This window comes from Knufia obscura (assembly GCF_036327395.1).
Source record: "Knufia obscura strain CCFEE 5817 isolate CBS 148926 chromosome Unknown scaffold_5, whole genome shotgun sequence".
In the NCBI taxonomy this organism is placed as follows: Eukaryota; Fungi; Ascomycota; class Eurotiomycetes; order Chaetothyriales; family Trichomeriaceae; genus Knufia; species Knufia obscura.
In genome coordinates this window covers 1,407,868-1,423,223 of record NW_027042691.1, presented here as the reverse complement: position 1 = coordinate 1,423,223, position 15,356 = coordinate 1,407,868, and the positions used below count along the sequence as shown (strand labels likewise).

Genomic DNA, 15,356 nt, shown 5'->3' with positions numbered 1-15,356 from the left:
TGGCACTGATGCACGGATCCATAATACCAATACTGTATCTCGGAACGCCGATCACGTCCTCGCGCTTCTCGCTGCCTGTTCACACGTTGATATCGTTCGTCTTGCGCAGGTACGGGGTCCTCTTCTGCAAGTACGGTCATTTGCTGAGACATGAGTCAGAGATGACGAAGCATTCGCATAATCATCAGATTTGGAAAAGACATTCGCCTCGAGCCTGACTAGAGACAGCTGGATAATCACAGTTCCGCTCCAGACAACACAGGCCATATAGGAAGAACCGAGCCCGGAAACTGTCGTTGAAATCTGTGGAACCGAAGTTTTGATGGTATATTTTGTGGCAGAGGAACCACAAACCGAGGTGTAGAATCATATCATTTGCTTCCCAGGCGCTCGCACACGATGCACCTTTTGCCTGATCCATTCTGACACTTGTGTGTATGTCTCTCCTCTATCTCACAGTCACTCTCCTGCTTTGCAGAAACTGAACTACATCTTGCTCTTCATAGTTTCAAGTAGTTTCTTCAACTCATCCATTTCCACCTTCTGCTGTGGCCAACTGATCCCGAGACCCTGTTGTTGGTCTGGCTTAGGTATTACGTGGAAATGTACCTGCTTCTTGTCAGTATCGATTCTTTTTGGGCTACACTACTCTGTCGTAGCTCCATTGTGTCCCGTATCATATTGCGATGAAGAACATACATGGTCAACCTCTTGATGTGCTAACCGTCCATTGTTTTGTAAAATGTTGTAATTCTCGGCCCCCAGTGCTGCAGCAATTTTCTTCGCGACTGGTAACGATTCGGCAAGCTCGTCGTCAGGAATATCGGTCAGCTTCTCGCCATGGGTCTTCGGAATGATGAGCTGTAAATTAGAGCGGACAAGTCAGTTCTTAGTTCCGTTCACATTTCGAGCAGGATCGCAGATTAGCGATTGGGGCGTGTCTCAGAACAGAGTCATACAGCATGTCCTTTTGCCAACGGATTGATATCGAGGAATGCAAGGACTTTCGGCGAGTCGTAGAGCTTGAAGGATGGAATGTCGCCTTCAATATAAATTAGCAGTGGCCCACATCGTCACTGTTGTTGCTGCGGACCTTTCACGATCTTGCAGAAAATACAGGAAGCCATCTTCGACATTTGTGAGTACCAGACTGTTAGAGACACGCGAATATGAGACTGTGTGATCAAGAGCACGAGAAGGAGCAGCCGTGGCAGCTGCGAGGATTGCGTCAATTGGAGCAGTTGGACGAACGTAAACAAAGTGCGGGGAAATGAATGGCTTGGAGCATTTGATAGCCTGAGGCAGGAAGGACATCAGCGGTGCACGTGCCTGTGGTCGCTACTTCTCGGAAGAGAGCCGCTGCTGCCTTCGAGTTAGGTGGAAGTTACTAGACATTGTAGAATATACATTTAGATTATTGCCTTTCGATGAGTACTGATCAGTGAGCATGGTATCGTAAGGAGCATGATTCGACAGGGTGACCTCGATCGGCGGTAGTGGCAGCTTCAAAAACTAACCCACCTCACTTAGCCTCTACTAATGCATGAATAGATCTGATTCTTGGTACAAATACTACACAACGAGCAACGTCTCAGGACACTCTTCACTAAATACCGACTTACAGAGATGATTTACTAGACTTTACGTTTCTGAACGAAGCGAACTTGAGAACGTCAGAGAATCAGCCAAAACGTCGGACATCTCGTCACGATGCCCAAAGCTATCAAAGGTTGTCTCATACAATGCGATCCTCCCCAGATGGCCATGATTGAAAAGATCGATAGGGAGTCTCACAATGAGTATGTCATTGAGAAGATCGATGACCGAGTGTGTCTGGTCAAGGAAAACAAGGCAGAAGAACTGAAGGCGAGAGTCAAGAGTATCATGGACAGAGCCATGGGAGCCGATGAAGAGGAAGTCGAGGATCAGGACAGTGACTTGGACTAGGAGTACCGGTCGTATAGGGAATAGATCGAGCAAAGGCGACGAATCAACAATGCTGGTCGCTACGTTTTGAAGCGCTACGATCTCAAAAGAAGAAAGACTTCACTACACAGAGCGCGAAACGTGACACCCTGTACGCAGCCAAAATTGTCCGACAGCAGATAGAAAATAAAAGCTGTGAGCAAAGAACGCAAGGGTCAAATTGGTATGAGAGATAAAAAGCCCGAAGTCGCTGCGGTCTCCTCACTGCCAGACTAGCCAATGACCAGGCAAGATAGAGACTGCGTCGCGCAGAAGGAAAGGATGGCCGGGAATACTAGCAGTGTGTGTACTCATTCGATTCTGGTTGGCGAACGGCACTTGTTGCTTCATACACTACAATGTTGCTATGTATCAAGAAACCCGTATGACTTGGGGAGTGAGCCGGGCTTTGCGCTGTCGAAAAGAGATTCTATGCTTCAAGATCTGAAAGATGTTGGACCATGTTATGGATTACAGCTGGCACTGATACTAGGGTAGATTCCAGGGCTGTCTGGAATCATTCATTTGTACTTCTTTATTGCTGAAGCTCCAGTGGGACGTTTCACGTTTGTAGTGGTGGGGAGACACTCATCATTGCTGTTTCCGAGCCGGCGTTTCAACGACTCGCGACCATGCGGTTGTCGGAATCTGACGAGTACGCTTGGCTATCATGGCATGAATGTACATCCGCAGTTCCAACCAACAAGGAATGCAGCTTTGTTGTTTAACTGCGGCAATTTCCGTGGGTCGACTGCTGTACTGTACATGATGATCAGCAGATCCAGTAACTTGATGACAGGACGATCAGCGTGCCACGTATCCTCGTCGACGATCATGTAGGAGATCAAGCAATTCGAGACCACTCTATGATACTAGCAGCCACCGTGTGGTCGACTCGTAGCTTTCGAGGTTTCTCGGGAGCTTGAGCGGAAATGGAGTCCGCTGTGATCAGCAAGCCACTATGTACTCCGTCACGAACCGGAAAGTCAAAGATGAGCCCTTCTGAAGAAACTAACTCGTATCTGGGGAAAGGAGAGCCGGATGATCTGCTCACCATGACTCTCCGGGGCTTGTGCGTATACAGAAGGGCAAGGCAAAGATCTGCAGTATTCGGGGTATTCGGGCTTCCTTCGACCTGGAGAAACTCGTGCTTCTATGCTTGCCGGTGCTTGTACTTTCGCCAACAGATAACTCCCCATAACTGTATCGATTTGCATCCTTTATTTGCTAGTTGTCACTGTCTCGTCAGCGCAGATCGGACATGAGCACGTTTAACCGGTTGCAATGATCTTGTGTGAAGCGTTTCCGGCCAGCGCATCGTCCCTTTGATGCAGCTAGTGCGTTACGGCAACCTTGTCGTGCTCCGCCTTGGTATTATCCTGGTATTTTGTAGCTACTTATTCATGTCTGATCGTCCGTTTGCGTGAGTGCGGATCAAGACCTTTTGAGTTGACATTATTATTCGACCTCTACAACTAGACGTGGAAGGGTCCATCTGGCCTTGCGTGGAAGTCCGAGGGCATGAATCCAACGAGTTCTGGCATGCTTGCTGATCTATAGCGGAATCCTGTGCGTTGCAACTCGAGATCGAGATTATTGCTTTTCTGCACACATGCTTGAGACGAACGTGCTGACCAGGTTGAAGAAACCCTTCCATAAGCTTCGGCAATGCCTATGCCCCTATGATCGACTTTCCCGTCGGTTATCACTGTTTCGAGAAGTTGTTAGATTGCTTCTTCGCACCGTGACCCGTGACACTTCCAACAGCTCACATCCTAGCTTTGTTCCTTCATTCGTTCCTTCTTCGCGCCCGAAATCCTCATGTTCACGTTGCTCGAAAACGTGATATTACCGGCGGTCTGCCAGTGGCAGAAGCCATGAGGTGGACAGTCACTGCCATGCACCAGCACGCTTTTGTAGTAAGTTGCTAAAGTTAAACGCTACCTTTGGTGTCGCGTTGCGGCTCAGCACTGCTCGGGTCTTGCCTGGCTTGCTTTTTGAGACTTTAGCCTCCGGCTCTTTGCGTTAAAGCTTGATCTACTGCACGAATACCAAGCATCACCGCACTATCGCGCCGTACTACTGCGATGAGCCATCCAAAGGCATGATTTGCATAGCATTTGCGACAAGTTCCTTGCTCCTGCACAGTTCCGGGCCGATCAGTAAGTTACACTATGCTCCAGCCTTCGTGAACATGTCGCTTCAGATTTCTTCAGCCTACACCGCCTCAACACACATTGCCATACTCAGTCAACTTGCGTTCTTTGCATTTCATCAACCTTGCATTCAATCCTTGTTACGAATCTGGACCCCAGTTGAGATTGGCGTGATCGCCGGTGGACCGATTGACATATCCCGCACACTACGCGCCGGTTTATGAATTGAAGTCGAAACTGACAAAGAAACAAAATGACTATGGCGTTACGAGCATTTTGACGTCTTCCGGTGCTCAGCAGATATGTTTGGCGACGCGGTCCAACGCGTGAGACATCAGCCATGTTGTTTGAACCAGGCAACCTTCCCAAAGGTCCACAGCTTCAGACAAAGAAGGCACTTCTCTTAATCGACCTCCAGAACGATTTTGTCACGTCAACCGGCAAATTACCGGTCGACAATACTGCTGAATTCTTGCCCAAGCTTCCTGCCCTCATCAAAAAGTTTCGGGAGAAGGGTCCTGTCGTGTGGGTCAATACCAACTTTCGACAACCATGCCCCACCATCTCCCCTCAAACAGGTGGCTACAATATCGTCCTCAAGGGCCTCGTTGAGCACTTGAGACAGCATCCTCGGTACGATGTGTCAACGAATACGGAACCAGTACCTGAAGAAGATGAGAACGTGTCGCCCAGCACACTGCTGCCGGTCATCGAAAATGACGCAGAAGCTTTCCTTGGGACTCAAACACCATCGAGCCCACGGTGCTGCGCACAGAATACCGAAGGGGCTGCCATGCCATCAGCACTAGCGGCATCAATGGACAGGCAAAAGGACATTATCTTTAGCAAGTCGCAATACTCTGCTTTTTCTGATTTCTCGCTAGTCATGCAGCTCAGAGCACGCATGGTCAATGACCTCTACATCTGTGGTTCGCTATCTAATATCGGAGTCTACGCAACAGTTTTGGATGCTGTCCAGCAGGGCTTCAACATCACCCTTGTCGAAGATTGCCTTGGCTTTCGGGATCGAGCATGTCATATCGAAGCAATGACACGAATGGCTGACGACTTTTGTGCTGAAGGGATTGACTATCAAGAATTAATGGATGACCTTTATGGCCTGCTCGGAGACGTCATTCCAGCTTCACGATATACCAGGAAGTTTCAGCTGTCGCAGCACGTGTCTGGAGCTCAGCCCTCGGGTTCGCAGAAGGTGCAGAGCTGGATGGCAACAATAGATAGCGAGGACGAAGCGGAGAAAATGCACCCTACTGCCGAGTTCGCGCGAATCAGAGAGGTCACTCCAGCTTCTGAGAGGTGCATGGCAACCTCGGCCGCGCTCCAATATCGTGACTCACCTACACCACCACAGAAGCCGCAAAACTCGCCAAAGCAAAGTCCAGCTCGTAAAAGATCAATCAGCGATCGAGACGAAAGTGGAGACACCGATGCCCACCATCTTGATGCACCACAAGCGATCGAAGCTCTTTCCACTAGTTCCCCGACGACGACGAGGTCCAGTGTGAAAAAGAGTAAGATCAGAGCCACCGTCAGGGAGATCACACCGGAACCGACACGCGTCGGTAAAGTCCAAACACTAATACCTGAAAAGTTGGACCAACCAGCATCTCCAGGGCATAGTGGACATTCACGGAAGGTCGTACCTAGCTCACAGCCTGGCGAGCGCACCATGTCACAGGCGGACCTTACAACTCCGCGCTCTACTCCGACGACACCAAAGTCGAGGAAAAAGAAGAAGCCCAAATACGATCCCACGTACCTTGGCCCTGGTGACAAGATAGGGGAGGGCGATACTAGTATCGTGCACGACATACTGTCAGAGACAAAGAGCGATGAAGCTTTCTTGAAGTTGAAGAAAGAAGTTGCTTGGCAGAAAATGTGTCATCGCACAGGTGAAGTGCCACGGCTTGTCGCCGTACAAGGCACAGTAGACACCGACGGCGCGATGCCAATATATCGGCATCCAGCTGACGAATCTCCGCCGTTGCTCACATTCGGCAGCACAGTGGACGACCTACGACAAGCTTGTGAGGAGCATGTGGGTCACAAGTTGAATCACGTCCTGATCCAGTACTATCGAAACGGAGAAGACAACATCAGCGAGCACTCAGATAAGTCCTTGGATATTGTCCGAGGCAGTAGCATTGTCAATCTGAGCCTTGGCGCCATGCGGACCATGACACTAAGGAGGAAGAAGACCTCTCATCCAGAGACGTCAGACGCCAAGCAACATCCAGAGTCGGGTGTGGATGGCGCACCGAGGTTAGCTCAGCGCATTCGTCTACCCCATGGTAGTCTTTTCATGCTAGGGGCACGGACGAACGCCAGTTGGCTGCATAGTATTCGAGCCGACAAGCGACCCGAAAGCGAGAAGTCAGAAGAAGAGCTGGCTTTCGGAGGCGAGAGAATCAGTCTGACTTTTAGAAACATCAGTACTTTCGTCAACCTTCGAACGCAGTTAATCTGGGGACAAGGAGCCTCGGCCAAAACAAAAGCACATGCAAGACCGATCTTGCGAGGCAGCGAAGCTGACCAGAAAGGTGAAGAAATGATCATTGGCTTCGGAAAGGAGAATCATCTGGATGATAACAGCTTTGATTGGCAGACAGTCTACGGGACAGGATTTGACGTTGTCAATTTTGTGGTCACGACAGCTAATGGCTGACATCCAGCTGCGGATATTCTTGCATAATTGGACATGAGAGGCTAAACGCCCAGGAAATACGGATCAGCCGGTTCTTCTCTCAACATGTAGGGATCTGGACAGCAGCCCCGCCAAATTGACAAACATAGCCAGATCCAGGGAGACATATGGCTGAGGAATCAATCCCGCCAGATAGCCAGAAATCTGCGAGCCTCAAACAGACGTCCCTCACTGTCGTCGCTCTGCGTTCTGAAGTACAGCAACCATGCCTAAACCCAAGAGCTTACTCACAGCCACCCTGCCACACGTACCCGACTTTTCGCCTCCGAGCTAGCATCGCTGCACCGCTCAATCCGCCGCTCCCCACCAAACTCCTCGACTAGTTCAAGTCCTCACCTACCTCTCACAAAACCAAATACCCAAAGACCACCCTCCTACCTCACCCACCCAAAATCATACAAGGCGCAACAAAACTATGCGCATCATCACCCGGCCCCATCCCCATCTCAGGCCGCGACCGCGCCAAGGGCGCAGTATTAGCAAAGGAGTGTAATGAGTCGATGCTGTTAGTGCGCGACAGCGAGAACGTATGGCTGTTCTCGTGAGGATGTGTAAGGTTAGTGTTGGCGAAGGCGTGCGTTGATGTACTCATATTCGGGTTGGTATGCGCTCCATGAGGTAGATAGTGCGAGGTTTCGTGGTAGGGAGTTATTGGTCGCGAAATTGGAGGGGGCATTTTGAGGAGAGGCATGGTGTTATACTGCGGATGTGATCGGATATGCCTTCTTGTTGCTTGAGTTGTGCGGTGTGCTGTGTAGATATGGCGGAAAGGCAAGGAAGGAACAGCTTTGGAGTCACAGTAAAGTGCACATAGGTAGGTCAGTAGAAGGCAAAGGAAGGAGGAAGAAGGATGCCATAGTTATGTACGGGAGCGTGGATGCTTGCCTGGCTGAGGTTGCACTGCCATAGTTTAGCGAGGTTCAAACCAATGGCTGAGCTTCTCCCGGTGTCGCGACATAGCCACACTTGCCAAAGTGCCTGGTCGATCAGAGACGCAGCTGAGCGAGCCAAATCAAGAGCAATATGCAAGAATCAAACGACAACAGCCCGATCGCTGCAATCAGAACGTAACCCGTTTGCTAGTGCTCTAAGAATATGTACACTATGTACAGGCCAGAAAAATGCCCAGACGCTTCAACAATGACCTCATAATGCTGAGAACATGAATGCACAAGCAAGAACCAGTGGCAGTGTCAGAGGCGACCTCCAGGATGAGATGCCATGCAACAGAGATGAGGCAGTATTGTTGCTGTTCCCATCTCCCGTCTCTAAGCCGAAAGGCAGACCTTGGTAGCCAAAGGATACATTTTGCGGTATCGAAGCGTTGTAGCACTGTCCATTGACAATATCGAGGCCTCGAAGATCATCCGGTACATGGAAGAACATATACATCTGCTGATTGAGGTTTTCGAAGCCTGCAGTGTTGTACGGAAAGTGATCGGACGAGTCGGTGGCGGATGTGTTGCGCAGGAAAATACACTGAACCTGGCCAGGATACTGTTTGGCTAGTTCAGGATAAGCGCTCATCACATCAGAATTGCTTGTGTCTGCCATGAGAATGAATTTCCTGTTCGGGAAGGTTTGGAAGACTTTGTCGAGAAGGAACTTCCTGATGGAGAGCGTTGCGGATACGTCACTGAAGTTCAGTGGTCGTGTGTCGAAACTGCCACCTGGGTAGGTCTTGTAGATGAAGTCCATGTAGGTTCGTGTGACTTGTTCAGGGGTCGTTGTCAGGTAGTGGAAATGCATATTCGGCAGGCTTTGAGACCAATTTCGATAGATGTCTGGCATGTTCGTCCACTGCACAAATGGCCTTGCAAATGAATTGAGGAGGCCCTCCTTTGGGTCGTAGATCTTGGTGACTCTCAGGATGTCGTCGATGTCACTGATGACTGTCAGGCCATTATCCGATACGAGGTAGGATGTCGCGTTGCCTGTGTCGGTGCCTTGAGCGTAGACGTTGACCCTTTGAGGAGGAATCTCTCCTGCGCCCGGGGTAAGGTTCGAATTTGCTTGATCCAGCGGGATGAAAGCGTCGAAATCACCTTCCAGGGTAGTCTCGTATGGGAGTTGTATGGTCTGGTTTATGCCACCAGCGGTCACACCGCCACCTCCTTCTGGTTCGCCATCACCGCCAAATCGCGGGCCTGGCAAGATGTTGACCGTGACATTCACGTCATCTTGTTGCACGACGAATATCGACCTCGTAAGGTTTCGAGCTTGATCTTGTTCGGTCTGGTTAAGCTGAGCTACACTCGTATCGATCAGGAACACATCAGCCAGGTCATCGATGGTGTCGTTGGAGATGTCTGGCTGTTTATAAACATTGCCGTGCACTCGCAGATTCCATTGGTTCCCAGTCCAGTTGGCGTATCCGGGAATATTCAGGACTTGGGTCGGTTTAGCATCCAGGTCAGTGCTGCTAACACCGGCCGAGCTCAGCACTTGACTGCCGGTCGGGAGGTCGACAAGGCCCGGCAAAATCCCGTCCGTAACATAGGATGGTATAGCTGAGCCAAGATCACTCAGTAGCGACTCGCCATAGCTGGCTACTTTGGATGTAAGGCTATCGATGATGTCCCTCCTGTAATATAGATGCTCCGGATGCTGCGGTACTGGGGGTGGTGTGATGAGGGCGAGCTCGGTGCGAGTAGGTTGTGTTGGATGGGCGCAGGCGATCGACGCGAGGAGGGTTGCAACCCATAGCTCGAGAGGCAGCATTTTCGCAGCAATATGTAAATGCGGGTTACAAAAAATACATGCGGCCGTCCGCAGTTACGGAAAAGACTGGTTGTGTTTATGATTTGCAAATCGTAAACAAGAGTCGTGGTTGTCGGTAAAAGCGGCAATGACGTCGCATGCAAGATCGTCTGGCAGGTGCTACTCGCGTGTTGAAACGAGTCCTTCGAGCGTATGGTCTTCAAGAATCAATAACGTAGAAGTAGGTCTTGCGTCTGTTCTAGTATATAACTGATCCTGATGAGAGCAATAATAACAAGTTACCGTATATGCATACGCAAGCATTAGATGCAAGGATGATCATTGGGGCACGATGATGCTACTGGCAACGTCTCACTGGTTCCTGCAAGAAGTCCTGTACGACAAGCATCGTTTAGCGTGTTGCGCCATGCTTTGGCAAATCTTGTTGTTGCAGTGTTCCAGCCCGTGGCCGCTGCTTCCGACGAGAAGCATCGAACACCTCGCTGCTGCTCTTTCCATCGTCAAATCACCGCACCTTCTGAATGGTATTTTAGAACGTCAACGATACAAAACTACCAAGCAACTCTCGTGATTCTTTCTCTCTGATGGAAATATCACATGGGAAAGTATTGACAGTGGTGGTCACCGAGTTCATGGTTTCTTCCCTTACATTAATTCATGATTCTTGCTGCTGCTGCCCATGAGAATACTGGCGTCCTGTTAAGCTACGACCCGCGGTAGCCTATGGGCGGACTGAAGGTAAGGCATCGCCATAAATATCGACTCTCTGCTAGTGAGTTACAGCGCGATGCCCTGTCATGCACTTGGCTCTACCAACTGCGATCCTCTATCCTATGTACCCATATATCCATGGTCGTCTGAACGCGACGACCATGGCTCACGATAACAATAAGATATGCACGAGGAGCCAGTACAGAGCTGCACAGCTTTGCATGTTCGTTTAGAACTTGCGTCTCGACCACAGGGAAGGGTACATTCTTGTCAAGATTGCGATTGAGGCTTCGCTTCATTTAGATTACTACCAAGGAATACGCACGGGCAACCAGGCTCGAGCTTTTGAGTATCGTGGTTGGAGTGAAGGGTGCTTAGCTGGAATGCTGCATACTAGTTGTGGCCCATGTTTTGATCCTCACAGGCATTTATGATCTGCAAATCCCTACGATTTCTACCCCGACATTGAAGCTCATCATCTGCTTTCTTCGTGCAAAGCTTCCATTCGTTTATAAGTTGGGAATTTGGGGGTTTTCTTCGGGCTTCCACAATGAAGCAATCCACTTCACTCCTGCTATCGGCAGCGGCTCTGCTGCCTAGCATCTATGCTCAGGCGCCACAGGTTGTCGGCACTGGCGTTGACCCAGCATGTGAGGATGTTGCCGATGTCACAGTCATCGAGTATCCTGCCTACTTCAGCACCATCTATGAATCTGCTAGTACAATTTTCAACTTCATGGGTGGTACCAACTCACTAGTCATCAACAACCCGCCGCAGACCGTCATTACCTCAACGATCTTGACCTCAACCGTCACTTCTACTACCACGGCCACTGTCACCGGGACACCTGGCGCTGCTGCCACTCTTGGAGCAGGTATTCCAGCCGGCACAGTCACCAGCATCCCCTCCGGCAGTCCGATTGTGATTGCCTACATCGTGGATGCTGTTGGCGGCAGACGCCCTCAGGGCTTTGCGGGGTCTGATGGCACAACAACAGACTCTGGGGATGCTGAGCCCTTCTTTTTGCAAGATGGAGAGCTCAGAACGCTGTCTGGAGCCAGAATTGGCCGAAACGAGTCGGATACCTATGCTGCCATGGTGCCATCGACCGACGACAACGAAGTAACTGGAGACTTCTTCTTTGTCGATGGTGAGCTGCACTGGAACTCTCCGGATAGAGGCGAGGCCGAATTTTACGATTGTGATGGCAATCTCTATGCTGGCTTCCCGGATGCTCCATTCAGCAACTGCACTGATGCCACTGTTGGTGGTATTTCTGTGGAGGCCATTGAGGAGGACCCGAGCACAGGCGGCACCTCCACAACACGAGGAAGTACTTCAAGCGGTAGCAGCTCCAGCAACAGCAGTCGCACATCTTCAGGCTCTCTCACTAGTGGAAGCTCCAGCAGCTCCAGCAGCGCTAGCTCTTCTTCCAGCAGTTCCAGCACCGGCAGTTCCAGCAGTGGTAGCTCTTCATCCGGCAGCTCCACAAGCGGAGGCTCTAGCAGCACCTCCTCCGGTTCGTCATCAACTCGCTCCTCGACTTCGATGATGTCTGGTTCTTCTACCAGCACGGGAACCACCTCTTCGGGCTCCAGCTCTACTACCTCTTCTGGCGCTTCTTCAACCACCTCGGCTGCTGCCAGCACGGCTGTGTGCACCAGAGACGATAATACGCAGGTTGGCGACTACAACATCTTTTGCGGCAGAGGTCTTCAAGTTCTCCTCGGTGATCTGGCTGTGGTTGAGTTGGACAGTTTTGCAGAATGTATCGACGAGTGTACAGCCAGAGCTCTCTGTGTTGGCCTATCCTTCAACAGAGACACGAATTTCTGCTACCTACACTCATCTCTCCGGGTTGGTTTCTCAAACGAGGGCGGACCATTCGACAGTGCAGAGCTTGCAAATCCTCCTAACCCTAGCACATCTTCCACGACTGACGGAGCGTCTACATCTTCTGGCGCCGCTACCACAACGTCCAACGGTGACGCAACTTCAACCACAACGTCAGCCGGTACAACGACGACCACGGCTGCTGCTGCTGCAGTGACAAACTGCCCAGTCGAAAATACAGGTGACGACTACTTTGGCTATGCGACTGGCTGCAACTTTGTCGTTGATCCTGTTAATCCGGGCAGCAGGCTCAACGGGGATGCTGGCGAGCCGGTCGATACCTTCGACGATTGCACCTTCATCTGTGATGGCAATGACGATTGTGTTATATTCACGTACGAGCAGGCAACATCCACATGTAGCATCTTCAGTGGTGCTCACCAAGCACCAGTAGCACGGAATGGCGTGATCTCTGGATTCAAGTCCGGCTCTACAGGTCCGGGCTACCCAGGCGTTGACAGCACAACGACAAGCGCTGGAGATGAGGCCACAACCACAAGCGCGGGAGAGACTACCACATCCACAAGCGCTGGAGAGACTACCACAACTTCAGCAGGAGATGAAGCCCCGACAAGTTCAACGACCACGACGACAACTTCCACGACCACAACTACCACCTCGCCGCCTGCTGCTACAACCACAACTCCTGCTACTGGTCCACTTTGCCCATCCACGCCAAAGGGTGAGGAGAGAGAAGGCTTCGATATCTACTGTGGCTACAGCACCGACACTACGAACCAAGGTGTCGATGCCCTAACGACGGTCAACAACGTAGCGACTCTGGAGGACTGTATTGACATCTGTACCGGCGAGTGTACCGGCGTAACCTACAATAGGGTCCAAAAAATCTGTTACCCCCACAAAGGCGTGAGCAACCCTGTTCTGGCGAGCACTGGAGACATAGATGGCGCCGTCAAACACGTCGATCAAGCCGCCAAACTTTGCGGAACGACACCATATGGTACGGAGGTAAACGGCTACCAGATCTATTGTGGTTACAACACCGACACCACGAACGCAGGTGGCGATGACCTTGGCGCCGTCAATGATGTACCAGATCTCGAGGGATGCATTACCGTATGCAATGGCCTTAGCGCGTGTACCGGTGTGACGTACAATTCTGGACCCAAAATCTGTTACCCCCACAAGGGCACAAGCGGTATAAACCAAGCTGCACCAGAGATTCAGGGTGCCATCAAAGTTGGTGCCGTAGCGCCTACTGATCCTACCAATCCCCCAGCTGCAAAGAGTGCCCCGCCTGGCTGTGACGCCCTCAATGATGGTACTGGCAATTCCTGCCCAACAGATGCTCAGTTGTCTGCAGACGGAAAGTACTATCTCTACGGAACATACGGTATCACCGGTACGAACATCTTGACCGGTGATGGCAAGATAGCCCCTGCTGCTAGCTTCCAAGTATGTCAAGATCGCTGCACGAGTGTAGCTGAATGCACCAGTTTCAGTTACCAGACCATCGCACCGAACGATTGCTTCCTGCATAGTGGTTGTTATATTGGCACCAACAACGACCAGAACTTCAGCTCTGGTATCAAGAAGCCTGCTACCTGCCCAGCCCCACCCTAAGCTGTTGGAGAGTCTGATTGGCTTCCATTGTAGGGTACCGACACGCCGCATCTCCCAGACAGTCGAACGACGACGTCTAGGCGAAAGCGCTGCGGATCCTCTGCGGCAAAGGCTGATGAACAGAATGGACGATGAGTCTGGTGGTTGGGGCGTGTGCGCGGGACGAAGTGATCGACGGTTGGTGGTTGGACGGTGCTTTCATGACGAACAGAGTTGAAGTTGGGTTGTTCAATTTGTTGTTGACTTTTTCACGAAGAATGCTTTTTCCTGGTTATGAGTATGGAAACGAGATTGATCTGATCATGAATTGAATGTGTGTTTCACTGCTCTGCTTCCCTCCACTCATGCACTTGTAACACGCTCCCAGTCGTCTATGCTCACGTTCGAATCCATTGTTTCAGAAGAGAAGCATTAGAAATGCTAGCCTCGATGTGACACGTTCGAATACTCCTTCCAGCTGTTGTACTTCACCGTGTACGTTCGCACCTGTGCATGTCCAATAAGATGCTACACACCGTCCGTCTCACATGCCGTTCACTGTCTCGTAAAGCGCCTTCAGTCCTGCAGACGGAATAATATAAGAAATACGAGGCAAGCTATCGACTCGGAGTGAGACCACAATTGTTACTTACTTTCTCTGCCAGCGCCTCTCCAGCAACTTTCCCGCCGAATCTGCCGCCGATGCTCAACCCTTCCGAATACCTCTTCCCGCACAGCCCATCACATCACTTTTTCTACCGTGTCCGCAACTCACCTCTTCGCAAATCCAGAGCAGAACAGACCTGTTCTTGCTACCGTAGCTCGCTACTTACTCAGCCCCATCACATCCCATCACATTATACCTTCCCTTCCAGCTCCCAACAAAGCAATATTGAAGCCAAGCTCCACCGTATACTGTAGATCATCACATCTGTTAATCCAATCTCAGCAGTGTCTACCAAACCGAGCCGTGCTATAAACATCACCCATCGCTATCATGCTTGTTGATCACCGTATCATATTCTCCTCAATTGATCGATGCATCGCAACGCATTTCCCCTTCAGTGATCTTCGACGCGGCTGGCATTATAGTCCCTTGCCCATTGTATTCACGCACCATGTTGACGTGGGACATGCGTGCACGCATAGACAGACACACCACCACAGTCCCTTCCTTCCATGCTGCTATGTCTCAGATAGTCTCAAGGTCAAAGCTCATCGGTCAGCCAGCGTCATAGCGTATCATATATACATAAACCAAGACGACCTCGGCACAAGGGCACTGTACAGCAATGTAGAAGGAATAATCGGATGTCCTACTTAGATCAATTGATGGCCTGCCTGGTGACATCGCGGCTGCTAATAATATTAACGATGCGGTTGAGCGGGAACCGGAGTACAGTACATCCCGACCGCGAAGTGGAAATGGATGAGGAGTAGACTGATTCAGGCTCGCGACCGAACAGAATAAATTTATAGTTCAAGAAGTTGAACATTGTTTCCTGGATACTTTAAATTGGTGCTTTAGTCTAACTGATCAATGAGTCCTAAAGACGGACTGAGAGTAATACGTGATATGTGATATGTACTTGACCAATCGACATATTGCTTGCTTGCTGTA

General features: G+C 50.6%; 5 protein-coding genes across 5 annotated transcripts; 3 read left to right on the top strand and 2 right to left on the bottom strand.

Annotated features, from left to right (window-relative positions):
• Positions 1 to 486: 486 nt before the first annotated feature.
• On the bottom strand, positions 487 to 1,127 carry HNT1 (Adenosine 5'-monophosphoramidase; the record flags this gene model as incomplete). Its single annotated transcript, XM_064873730.1, has 4 exons — positions 487 to 609; positions 700 to 861; positions 960 to 1,042; positions 1,094 to 1,127. 4 exons carry the CDS (start codon positions 1,125 to 1,127, stop codon positions 487 to 489), a joined length of 402 nt encoding a protein of 133 aa, XP_064730834.1.
• A 583-nt stretch (positions 1,128 to 1,710) lies between these two features.
• PMZ80_005309 (uncharacterized protein) lies at positions 1,711 to 1,947 on the top strand (the record flags this gene model as incomplete). The annotated part of the gene is made up of 1 exon (XM_064873729.1): positions 1,711 to 1,947. One exon carries the CDS (start codon positions 1,711 to 1,713, stop codon positions 1,945 to 1,947), a length of 237 nt encoding a protein of 78 aa, XP_064730833.1.
• A 2,514-nt stretch (positions 1,948 to 4,461) lies between these two features.
• On the top strand, positions 4,462 to 6,807 carry PMZ80_005308 (uncharacterized protein; the record flags this gene model as incomplete). The annotated part of the gene is made up of 1 exon (XM_064873728.1): positions 4,462 to 6,807. The coding sequence occupies one exon, from the start codon at positions 4,462 to 4,464 to the stop codon at positions 6,805 to 6,807; it is 2,346 nt and encodes a 781-aa protein (XP_064730832.1).
• Positions 6,808 to 7,992: 1,185 nt separating this feature from the next.
• PMZ80_005307 (uncharacterized protein) lies at positions 7,993 to 9,567 on the bottom strand (the record flags this gene model as incomplete). The annotated part of the gene is made up of 1 exon (XM_064873727.1): positions 7,993 to 9,567. One exon carries the CDS (start codon positions 9,565 to 9,567, stop codon positions 7,993 to 7,995), a length of 1,575 nt encoding a protein of 524 aa, XP_064730831.1.
• Positions 9,568 to 10,828: 1,261 nt separating this feature from the next.
• PMZ80_005306 (uncharacterized protein) lies at positions 10,829 to 13,756 on the top strand (the record flags this gene model as incomplete). Its single annotated transcript, XM_064873726.1, has 1 exon — positions 10,829 to 13,756. The coding sequence occupies one exon, from the start codon at positions 10,829 to 10,831 to the stop codon at positions 13,754 to 13,756; it is 2,928 nt and encodes a 975-aa protein (XP_064730830.1).
• Between the last annotated feature and the right edge of the window lie 1,600 nt (positions 13,757 to 15,356).